The sequence below is a fragment of the Folsomia candida genome, unplaced genomic scaffold, assembly GCF_002217175.1.
Source record: "Folsomia candida strain VU population unplaced genomic scaffold, ASM221717v1 Fcan01_Sc001, whole genome shotgun sequence".
Classification (NCBI taxonomy): domain Eukaryota; kingdom Metazoa; phylum Arthropoda; class Collembola; order Entomobryomorpha; family Isotomidae; genus Folsomia; species Folsomia candida.
Window position 1 is genome coordinate 19408319 of NW_019091193.1, and position 12056 is coordinate 19420374.

Below are 12056 nucleotides of genomic sequence, written 5' to 3' on the forward strand. Positions count from 1 at the left end.
TACCATAATGTACAGATTTTAGAGTCATATTCAAGTGGTCTTTTTTTCGACCGTTCAGCCTTTGTAATGCAACTAAATTTTATTCCATAATTGCGCATAGATGTTAACGATCTCCAGCCCACATTTGAGAGGGAGTACTATCATGCAAAGATTGATGAAGATGTTCCAGTAGGAAGTTCAATTATGCAAGTTGCAGCGTCGGTACGATTTTTTGTAAATAGCATAATTGTGAGTATTTTCGTATCCCAATGACATAATGTCTTGTGTATGTGCATGTCAGGATGGCGACGTAGGAAAAAACAGTATCATTAGATTTAGCTTCTCCACGTTTTCGGACGGTGATGGGGTAAGTTCATCTATAGTTTTCTTTAAATATAGTTCAAAACCGACCTAAACTTCAATTTCACCCATACAAATCTACCATTTATGTATGTTCATCCTACTTTAGACCTTCAGCGTTGACCCAGCCTCTGGAATAATCCGGACCATAAAACCGCTTGATCGGGAAGCCGTGGGAAGGTATGTAGGAAGATTAGGTTGGGTTATCATATATCGTGCATCTTATCTTACAATGAATTGAATTCCGAAGGTACGACTTAATGGTACTAGCCACTGACCAAGGTACTCCCCCGCTGTCCGGGAAAACCAATGTGACCATCGCAGTTCAAGGTATCAGTTTTTGCCATATACATTTTTGAATTTTTTTTACAAAATAAAATCATTTTATGCAAATTTCTGCTAAATTAGTTTATCTATATTTGCTAATTTTCAACTTTTTCAGACAAGAATGATAGCCCTCCCCAATTTGAGTCAGATAGAATAAGACTGTTTATTCAAGAAAACTCCCCCATCGGTTCCGTAGTGGGGACATTGAAAGCATCAGATCAAGGTACACAAAAGTCTTCTAAAGTAATGGTATTGGCAAATCAGCTCAGACATAATAGCTACGTAAATGTATCATAAATGCATATACACACCATAATATGGATAAAGTTCTTCATAAATAAAACCCAGCCCTATTCAGAAAGTCACCAAATAACAATAACTCGTGTATTTTTCCACAGACGAAGGACAAAATGCTCAGATTATCTTCTCCATCGTGGGAGGAGTTGATGGTAGGTATCACTTAATTATGCACATGATATGTCGTCACATAGTTGTATTTGCCTAAGTCCCCTTTCTCCAATCATAGCGAATTCTTTCACCCTCAACTCTCACCCACAACCAACTGGTGGAGGCATTGGTGGGGATGGGTCTGAAGGCACAGCAGCCACTGCTTCTGCCGACATTCTTACAAGGATTGAATTGGATTACGAGTCCCCGAGAAAAAAGTACATATTCCATTCCAAACATTCCAAAAGCTTAACTTTAATGACAACATGCTAACTCTTGGATGAAAATTATCATAATTGAATTATGATAATTCATTTCAGATTTGACATTATCGTTCGTGCGGCATCACCTCCCCTAAGAAATGACGTCCACGTGGAAATTCACTTGGTTGACACGAATGATAATGTTAGTATAATATTTTTAGTGTTTGCGGAAAAATAATCAAAGCTGACATTTCCTTATTTACATAACGCCAACAGGCTCCTATGATCAAGAACCAGTTCCACATTATTCTCAACAACTACAAGGACCAATTCCCGGTTGGTGCAATTGGACAAGTGCCGGCTGTCGATGCGGATATCAGCGATAAGGTGAATGAGTCAGAAATTTGAGCTTATGTCGATGAGGCTATTTGCATACGCCTTGCATGCATAACTAATTTAACTATAAACCTTGCGCTTTCCACTCATTCTTGAACATTTACTCAAAATGCCAGATGAATCGAAACTAAATTTGTGATTATATTCGCCGTCTCCATTCATTCAAAACTATTACTTCAGAAAACAAATTAGTACGTAGCCCAGCTTATGAACTCAAGCAAACCTTACCCTTCCCTTTTTGGTTCAAACAAAATAAGTCATTCGAAGCGGAAGTAGTTTAGTTATTCAAATTGATTCCATTGTTGCATTGTTTGCCTTCCTTCCTTGTTCTTCCCCCGCTGACTGCCCTAATCTGCGTCTCCCCATTTGCTTGAAAATCTATTCTGAAACCATCTCGTGCCTGATAACATTAATGCATCTGTTATCCAGCACCTTTCTCTTGCTTTCTAAGCTAAATAGTGACATTTCTATGCAGTAACATGATGAAACTAACTAGTTCTTGTGCCTCACCCAGTTGCACTACACAATTGTGAGTGGAAATAAAGCTAACCTCGTTTATCTGGACCCTAATGGAATGATTACTCTCTCGCCATTTCTGGACTCGAATGTTCCACTACATGCAAAAATGGAGATTGTCGTCTCAGGTCAGCAAATATTTGAAATGTCATGTTTTTAAATTAAATATGTCTATCATTGCATTCTCGATCCGGTTGTATGCACAGTTTAGAGTCGGTTCATGATGCAAACATTTCATGGGTATTAAAATCTCATCAGAACTAGATGACTTTACATTATTCTCTATTATATTCAGAATTTTGTCATCTGCGAACAGGATTAATTTTTCAATTCAGAAAACAGAAACTGTAACTCCAAAGCTTTGTGAAAGAGTTGTAGTAATATTTGATGAGTTTTTGAGTAGCAAATTTCATGTAATAAGGGTGAAAATTTTAGAGGGAAAAATAAATCTAGTATTACAAACACAATGCTCCGTCGTCTTCCTTAATGGAGTTATTGCTACCAATCGCTTGCTCATTGTCACTTCACGGTGGCAATAAACTCGAACGTTTGTAAATCTCGACAGCGAGTCACCAGTGTGCGGTTGGGCGAACACAGCTGGAGATTACTTTAAATTAAATCTACGAAATTATTAATGATTTTGTAATTCTTCTCAGATGGTCTAAATGAAGTACGATCCGAAATGATTATTTCGGTAAGATGATTTATTTCGTAATTTATAACATAATGTATGTAGTAAATCAATTAGATTTAAAATTTGAATCGGTTCTAATAACTTATTCCTAAAATTTAATGATAAATACTTCCCCTTCAGACCCGAATGATAACGGATGAGCTGCTCTTCAATTCGGTGACGATCCAATTGGCCGATATGACGACCGAAGCGTTCTTGTCTCCTTTATTCAATCATTTCCTTCAAGCAGTCGCCGTTATCCTCAATGTTCCAAAAGAAAACATTGTCATCTTCAGCGTCCAGGTACGTATTTATTTGAAACTAACTCGTCCACGTCAAATTCTGATGGTAAACTCATACATGGAAAAGCTTGCTGTCTTGCAAGATGGAAATTAATAGTGATCATAGAAGAATGCTATGAAATCATCCAAGGCTAGCATAGTTTTTGTATGAAATATCATAAATGTCGCATTGTGCCCCTTTTTAGAAGATCACTCTTAAGTAAGCACTCCTGTGTAGCATGGAGTGGGGCATACCCGATGGTGAAAGCATCAACGTATTTATAACACATATTGGTGACAAGCTAAGTCAGCACTGATGATCAACTTTTGTGTTCGTCATGTGTCAGGAAGAAATAAATAGCGTACCTACAAATTTGTCTGAATGTAATTTGCTTTGTAGGAGGAAATAGAAGGGACTCGTGGGACCTTGAACGTGAGCCTGTCAGCCCGAAGACCCTCCTCATCCACCTCCTCCGAGGAATACTTCAGTCCGGACTACATCAAGGAACGCGTCTTTCTCAATCGCCTCACCCTCAGCAAACTTGCCATCGGAGTTGATGTAAGTGGCAACGGCGGCCGAGTTCATTTTCTCCCACTTTTTATTAGCCCCTCACTTTCTCCTCCTTTATGACTCGTCGTAAAAACTTGGGCTTCTCACACCCATGTTCGTCACCCTCTCCTTCCTTCAAAAATAATACGCACGCATTGCTCTCTCAATTCCACCTATCCATGCTTTGATCCCATTCATGTTCTTCCCTGCTCGGTGGGACAAGTTGAGACGAGGAAAATCCAGTTACCGTAAATTCAGTAATAATTATCCCATTGTACCACGTGCCTTGCGGTATGGCTGAAATTACGGAAAGGTTCTTCGATCTTTAACGGCAAAGCGAGTGTTGCTGCTTGGCGTACAGCTATAGTGACACGCATCCAAACACATACATATAGAAATATACGTGAGAAATTAGATCTTGAACTCTCACCACTTTCACCCATCCTCTCACAACATCCTTGCTGCTAATAAATACATAACGAGGATATAAACTTTTGTAAATTAGAGCTTTTCTCGCATTTATTTTTAATGTTGGGAGAATGTGATGACAGAGTAATGAAGGGCGTTCGAGCCAGTTACAGGCTTGCATTTGGTCTGCAGAGTAGGATCTTTGACCAAAATTAGGAAGTTATTACGCTTCGTAAGTACATACTACTACTGACTGGATACGTGTTCGTATCGTGGAAATATTGGAAATCAATAAAAGGCAATTAACCTGATTGCATTTGTTTTTCACGAGGCTGATGATATGCTTTTATCGTCTCATATTTATTTATGAATGGGTGACTACAGCCACCAAAGATAAGGCCGGTGATGGTGATGGGAATGTAATTTCTTTATGTATTTATTTCCAGACCTAGCTCACACCTTCTGAAACATTGTGAAACCCAAATAACTTTGCTGTGTTTTATGTACTACATATATTGATGGGTTTCGTACATTTTATATTTTCAGGTTCTTCCCTTCAGCGACGACCTGTGCCTTCAAGAACCTTGTCTAAATTTTGAAGAATGTCTGGTAGTTCTCAAATTCCGCAATGTCTCAAACTTTGTAGCGACCGAGTCCATGCTTTTCCGGTCTGTTCATCCTTGGCAAAGTAAGCTATCCCGGAGTAGTATTCCCACTTGTTTTATGTTTCCCTTGAAGAAATCAATTCCTAATTGTTTAAATAAATATATTGATATTCCCAATTTTCTGTTTCGTTTTAGCCTTTTCATGTCGATGTGGAGTCGGTTTCACTGGATTGAGAGAACACTACCTGTGCGACGCGGAGATCAACCTCTGTTTTTCATCTCCTTGTACCAATGGGGGAACTTGCTACCAAAGAGAAGGTGGATATTCATGCGTGTGTCCCCCTGGAGTAAGTTTATTTGAAAAACTTCCCCTTTTGTCCTTGGCGTATGCGTTCCATGTTTATCGCCTTTATTAGTATTTGCATGTGAGAGTCACAGTTCCAATAGCACATTTATTCGAATGTCATTGTTTCAGAAATTTGCGTCATTTGTAAATTGATCCAAATGGTTTATTTAATTTCGAACCTATAATTGTATAACATTCATATGAGCAGGGACAAGTCGAGACAAATTATTAGTCTGATATAATTGCATTGGCAGTTGCATTGAAACTCATGGCTTCATATGTATAATTATACATGCATATACACATATTTATAAATTTTACAATTTTACTTTTCAGACTACGGGCAAACAATGTAAGAACATTAAAAAATAATAATTATCAAATATTATTTTACAATAACCGAGTGTGTATCAAATTGAAGAAGAATACAATTAGAAATATGGTGCATAACATTTGTTGTCATTCCAGGTCAAATTCAGTTGGAGTTGGATACATGTCAGCCCAACATTTGTAGTAGTGGAAGCAGTTGTACGCCACGACTTCGAGGGGGATTCCTTTGCCAGAATTGCACTCGAGGGGAATATGTTAATTCCTTATGCGAACTAACTGCTCGTTCATTTTCTCGTGGAAGCTTTCTTATTTTCCCAGGACTGAAGGACAGAGTTCGCTTGCACTTGGAGATTTCATTTGCAAGTCAACAGAAAAACGGGCTTCTAATGTACAACGGGCGGTTTCAAGAGCGATATGACTTTATTGCATTGGGTGAGTTCACTTTTTTAACGTTTGAATTATGAGATTCTTAAATTTTAATGGTATAAGACTACAGAATTTGCTTAATAAATTGATGCAGCTAAAATCCAATCTAATTATCATTGTTGCAGAAATTGTGAATTCGGTGGTCAGGTTCAGCTTTTCACTGGGCTCCAACAATGTGACAGGTGACAGTACTTATTTTTAGTACCCTCTTTATGGTTTATTTTAAACTCATCCTGCTTTACTCATCATCTCATCAAATTCGTATCATAGTTAAATTAGTTAATTTCATAAGCAAGTGAATATAATGAAATTGATTTAACATTCACCAGTGGTGGAAACGGGAAGTCCTGTCTCGGACGGACTTTGGCACACTGTTCGAGTAGAATACTTCAATAAGGTACATACGACTAATTTTCTACCAGCAATAGTGCGTTTTTAAGCACTCTTCAACTTGTGTTCATAACTATGTGCATATGTACATGTGTTGATAAGTTGGGTATTAAATAATTGTGTATTAAATAATTGGGTATTAAATAATTCTTTTTAGACGGCAACGTTAAGCTTGGACAATTGCGACGTGATTGTGACTCTGGAGAACCCCGATGAATTTCCACCAGCAAAGTCTTGTGCAGGCAGAGGGTTACACATCCTAGGTATGATTTTACGAAATAAATATAATTAATGTGAAGGGGACCTGGGTCTGAATTAATATAAGTAATGACATTTAATACTTACATTTTTCACTCAAATATGGGTATTATTCGGGTATTTTAGAAGACCGATGCTCCTCATTGACGGAGTCCTGCCAGCGTTTTCTGGACCTGACTGGACCACTTTACATTGGAGGATTGCCAACTAGCAACTCTCCTAACACAATTCAAACCCATGATTTTGTAGGATGTGTCAAGAATGTATTCATCAATTATAAATTTGTGGACATGAATAAGTAAGACATTTACCTGTATATGGAATTTTGTAAGTTGTTGAGGAGTCGGAAATTTATGATTGTTATTCATTTTAATTTCACCACGAAAGTTACATAATGGAAATGGGGACGAACAACGGCTGTCCGGAGAAAAATAATTTTTGTGCATCTTATCCGTGCAAAAATGGAGGGAAATGTATCGATGGCTGGACTACGTATGCTTGTCAATGTAATGACGGGTGGGGTCAGAAAGATTGTTCAGAAGGTAGCAACAGTCTCATCATACACATAATTATTCTAGTCCTTTGAATTTATTGACCAAAAATTAATTCTACTCAGACGCGAAACCTGTGTGGAATCTCCGAGATGATAGCAGCCACATTTCATTCACCCCTCAACTCCGTCAAATTCAGTTCCCCTGGTACAACTCGATTTCACTTAGAACACTCAAGAAATCAGGAAAATTAATGGCAATCAAGTTGAGCAACAATGAGAGTCTTTCCATCACCTTGGACGACGGACTGGTCCACTACTACTACAATGAACAATCCATCCCTGTTACCCTACCAAAAATAAATGATGGTCATGTAAGTTTCAAAATTGCACATTAATGAAGGTATGTAGAAGGTACTGACCAGGGCAATAAATTTCACATTTAAATATTTTTCCCAGTGGCACAATATTGAAGCAAAGTGGATGACAGCAGAAATATGGTTTTCGCTGGACTATGGACAATTTGAAGTCACGGTACCTTTTGAAGCAAAGATGCAAAATCTGCATGTGACCACAGTGGTGATCGGAAGTTCGGCAGGAGGATCTCTGCCAGAATCTTCCATGGCAGGATGTGTTCAAGATGTTCGGGTTGGGAGTGCCAAGAACTACTTGAGGAAGACGGAAAGCGAGAAGGGTGTAAACGAAGGGTGCAGTTTAGCAGCTGCGTGCGTCGGTGCAATCTGTCCACAGAGGTCAACTTGTGTTGAGGAAGGTGGACGACATAAATGTCAATGTGATCCTGGATATGTGGGTGAGTGCAAAAAACATACGTACACATTTGCATAAATGAATTTTAAGGTTTTGCATGTTTTAATGACTGAGATACTTAATATGATTGCAGGAGATAAATGTGTTCCCATTTGTTCTCTTAAAATGTGTAAGAATAACGGGACCTGCATTATGGATTTAACAACAGAGCGAGGTTATCGATGCCAGTGCGACGACAGGTTGTTCCTCGGAGATTATTGTGAAAAACAAATGGAACTCTCATGTCCTTCGACTTGGTGGGGCTGGCCTATTTGTGGTACATTGATTTCCTTTACAACTTTATAATGACTTATTTTTGAAACAATGATTTGATCCAAAATAACATCTGGCACATAGGACCTTGTTCGTGTCCAGCTGATAAGAACTTTAGTCCAGACTGTAACAAAAAGACTGGGCAATGTAGATGCAAGGTCAGAAAAGACTCTACGATATGTACGCCCAATACTTGACAACAAAATTCATACTTAAATGATTGTGTTTGTTGCATTTTCAGGAATATCACTATGAGAAGGATGGCGTTTGCAAAGACTGTTTGTGTTATGGTACGGGGTCAGTGAGCAAAAATTGTGATCCTGACACTGGAAAATGTCAATGTAGAGCTGGCGTGGTTGGGACAAAGTACGGATTTATTTATTGATAGAGTTTGAGTGGAACATATTTTTATTGGGCATGTGAAAATATTTAGGTGCGACAGTTGTCTCAATTCTTTTGCTGAGGTTACTACGAAAGGCTGTGAAGGTTAGTTAACGTTTTAACTGGTGCTTCATAGCCATTTCAGGTTCGAGTAGCTTAAAGTAAAAAAAAAATCCCCTCAACTTTTTTCAGTTGTCCGAGATGGCTGTCCGCGAGCCTTTTCTTCTGAAGTATGGTGGCCACGAACAAAGTTCAATTTGGTTTCTGTACATGATTGTCCAAACGGCGCCGTTGGGCTTGCAACTAGAAGGTATTTACTATCGACAATATACGTAACACTTTCATCCTGTACACTATCTAATTGAAAATTTTGCTTAGTTGTTCTTCTGAAGGATGGAATTCCCCTGATCTCTTTAATTGTACTTCAAATTCCTTCATCTCCATCGTGAACACTGTTTCCCAATTGGATTCTAAGGACTTGCCGTTGGCACCACTCCTCTCAACCAAACTGGCTGCAGATCTCACGAAAGCTTTGAATATATCTCACAAACTTTATGGAAATGATTTGTGGATTTCACTAAGAATGCTGACGCATCTTATTGTACATGAAACCAAACAGTCAGGATTGAATCTAAGTCATCGACAAGACAAAAATTTTATTAAGGTACGTATTTTACGATTATGCACAATGCGGACTAAAATTATTAATTAGTACATGATGGTATGAACATGAGGTGGTATTTGTACTATTTCTTATAGAACATTATAACTTCTGTTGGGAAAGTGACCTCCAAGGAGTACGTTCATGAGTGGAATCGACTGCGACGGACATATGGCAGCGGTTCCGATTCGTTGCTGGCTTTAATGGAGAAATATTTGGCACATCTTGTCCTGAATCAGGAAGACACTTTCACCAAGCCATTTGAAATCCTTTCAAACAATATGAGTAACTTTTCACATTCAATTCATAATACAGTTATAAATACCGATGAGTATGTATATTATTTATGTTTATGTCAAGTTATGGGACTGGATACGGTTGAACTAACATGGGAAAATGAAGGGAGAAAAAATTTTGAGGACCTAGTTGTTGAATCAAATTATGACTTGTACGAAGTCACGTCAACTACAAAAAGGGCTGTTCGTTTCCCAAAATACGACAACATCGTGATGGATCCTAGACGATATCCAAAAGGCTTGAAAATTATCATTCCTTTAGATATTTTGGGGCTTCAGGATGAGAAAGGTGAAAAATTGCGATTACAAATTTACTCTTACATACATACTTTACCTGGTTAGAGAGGTTTTTTGATGTGATATTGTTATTATAGACATGGCCGGGAATGCGGTTGTTGGATTCACAGAGTATTATTCTTTGTGGGATGTTTTACCGAAAAAGTTTATGAATGACGTGGATCGAAGATTCAATTCTGAACTAGTGGCTTCTCCACCTGTCGTATCCCTTGCAATTTTGGCATCACGACAAGGATTAGTTTCCGGACGGCAAACTACTCCAGTTCGCCTCATTTATGAAATTTTTGGACGATACATAGATTCTTCAAATCCACAATGCGTAGTGTGGCAGGAACCCACGGGTTTGAAACAACCTTTTACTGGTTTCCCTACAATTCTGGATGACTCTTCATCGGATGATGGGGGGTGGACATCAAGGCCCTGCCAGACTCAAGTGGAGGAGCAGTACATTTCCAAGTGAGATTTAATTGATTTAAGTCATGTTTTTCGTCCGAGTGACTAAGCAAATTTTTAGTCCAAAGTATTTACAGTTTTATTGAGTAAGATCAATTTTAGTCTTTGCACCTGTTCAAAGAAGGGTTGATTTACTTACAAATGTGCACTATATATATGTATTCATATGTAATAAAGAGAGAAATTTTTTCCTAGGTCTGTTGGAAACATGATGACTGTCAATTGTACATGTTGGCATCTATCCACATTTGCTGTTCTTATTGAAAACAATGATACTCAGGTAAAGATCTAAAAATTTGATATAAATTCCTATTCCTATTAGTTGGATACCAAACAATATCCCAACGCCTCAACTACTTAACTGGCACCAGCCAGTAAATAAATTTGAGATAATCGCCTTCTGGTCAAACTATTGTCTCATTTGTTTCTAGTTATTTCTAACTCTTGTTTTGATGCTTTGACAGGATATACCCAGAGCAGGACAAATCGAAGACATAGTCACGTATGTCTCATTTGTGGTGGCACTAACACTTATTTTCGGAGCACTGATTGGACTCGGCATCCTGCAAGGTCCTGTGCCTTCAACCATCACCAACACGATCCACAAGCATTTATTACTCTCAATCTTCTCTGCTCTCCTTTTCTATCTCATCGCTCTCAAATTAAGATTGATATTAGTCGCAAATGATAATCTTTGTCGGGCGTTAGCTATTGGTGAGTTTTTTTTTATCTAGAGACTATCTCTAGCACCGCAAAAAATAATACTCTTAAACATATTCTCAGGTCTTCATGCCACTTGGCTTGCCACATTTTCATGGCTATTTGGATCTGCTATTCATCTTCGAAGGTGAAATTATAGGCATCATACATATTTATTATTCGCACACATAATGACCAAACATGACCAAAACAAATCATGATTTATTTTTAGAATGTTTACCGAAGTAAGAGATGTAAATCACGGGTCATCACTTTTCTACTTCGCCCTGGGCTACGCATTTCCGCTCCTGTGCGTGGCTCTCAGCTTGGGAGTCAGGGCTCACCATTATGGAAATCGATTTTTGTGAGTCTTGCTGATTTTAAAAATCTTGTGCTAGTTAAGCACTGTAAAGGATTTTAAATGAGATTCAAAAATTAATATTGCGCAACTTGTTATCTTACAGCTGCTGGTTATCCTTATATGAAGGCATAGTTTGGGGGATGGTTGGCCCCATTTTGGTGTGTGTGCTCGCCACTCTTTTCATCTTTTTACTTGCTGTAAGGGCAGCCTTCACTCTTAAAGACCAGGTTGTCGATTCTGGAAACATGAGGTACGTACAAGATGTCGTCATATGTATATTTGCCAACAGAAATTTTTTCTTATCTCAAGCGAACCCCATAACACTTATAATTTCACACATGTTACCTCCTATATGTAAATGCAACAAGTGGATCTAATTTACTGGAAATATAGCAAAAATGTCCATATTTAGTTTAAATATTTCCACTTTATGTGCATGTTTGACATTTCGCACCAGACTGAATAGTGTTGCGTGTCATAATTTCGTAAAAATTTGATTCTTTTACTTTGCAAATTCTTGTAGTCAACTTGTCGCTCATAACATAATCTGATATTTGTCCATCTGTGGCACATATAAATAGATGCAAATTATGTTTAACGTGAGTCTAAATTATTTAAGAATAATTTTTATGACAATAACGATAAGTCTAAATCTGAAGAAATCCGTTGCTGTTCATGTTGGAAATGTGTGGAAAGTATATTTTGTTATGGATGGCTAATTTGTTCTTTGTGTCACAGGACCTTACTATGGATGGATTTAACCCTTCTGCCCAGTAAGTTTTCTAGCATTCGACTATGTACTTATTTAGCTAGTTTGGATTAATGTCGTAATTTTTACTACTT

At 38.0% G+C, this 12056-nt stretch overlaps 1 protein-coding gene across 5 annotated transcripts in view; it reads left to right on the forward strand.

Moving 5' to 3' along the window:
- Positions 1-12056, forward strand: part of LOC110843683 (protocadherin-like wing polarity protein stan) — a 33959-nt gene that overhangs the window by 15800 nt on the left and 6103 nt on the right. For all 5 annotated transcript variants that reach the window (XM_035849491.1, XM_022089702.2, XM_035849482.1 and 2 more), the window contains exons 17-55: positions 101-201; positions 281-346; positions 449-519; positions 590-669; positions 782-889; positions 1065-1115; positions 1193-1331; positions 1434-1518; positions 1593-1703; positions 2227-2356; positions 2885-2922; positions 3043-3204; positions 3583-3741; positions 4687-4828; positions 4941-5092; positions 5428-5443; positions 5560-5853; positions 5973-6029; positions 6177-6244; positions 6395-6500; positions 6622-6793; positions 6883-7037; positions 7112-7359; positions 7445-7796; positions 7887-8069; positions 8150-8223; positions 8307-8431; positions 8499-8551; positions 8639-8756; positions 8825-9110; positions 9206-9392; positions 9468-9692; positions 9778-10156; positions 10349-10433; positions 10618-10867; positions 10937-11000; positions 11085-11216; positions 11317-11463; positions 11952-11986. In XM_035849491.1, the coding sequence (XP_035705384.1) occupies positions 101-201; positions 281-346; positions 449-519; positions 590-669; positions 782-889; positions 1065-1115; positions 1193-1331; positions 1434-1518; positions 1593-1703; positions 2227-2356; positions 2885-2922; positions 3043-3204; positions 3583-3741; positions 4687-4828; positions 4941-5092; positions 5428-5443; positions 5560-5853; positions 5973-6029; positions 6177-6244; positions 6395-6500; positions 6622-6793; positions 6883-7037; positions 7112-7359; positions 7445-7796; positions 7887-8069; positions 8150-8223; positions 8307-8431; positions 8499-8551; positions 8639-8756; positions 8825-9110; positions 9206-9392; positions 9468-9692; positions 9778-10156; positions 10349-10433; positions 10618-10867; positions 10937-11000; positions 11085-11216; positions 11317-11463; positions 11952-11986 (5406 nt within the window). The remainder of the gene's footprint in view (positions 1-100; positions 202-280; positions 347-448; positions 520-589; positions 670-781; positions 890-1064; positions 1116-1192; positions 1332-1433; positions 1519-1592; positions 1704-2226; positions 2357-2884; positions 2923-3042; positions 3205-3582; positions 3742-4686; positions 4829-4940; positions 5093-5427; positions 5444-5559; positions 5854-5972; positions 6030-6176; positions 6245-6394; positions 6501-6621; positions 6794-6882; positions 7038-7111; positions 7360-7444; positions 7797-7886; positions 8070-8149; positions 8224-8306; positions 8432-8498; positions 8552-8638; positions 8757-8824; positions 9111-9205; positions 9393-9467; positions 9693-9777; positions 10157-10348; positions 10434-10617; positions 10868-10936; positions 11001-11084; positions 11217-11316; positions 11464-11951; positions 11987-12056) is intronic.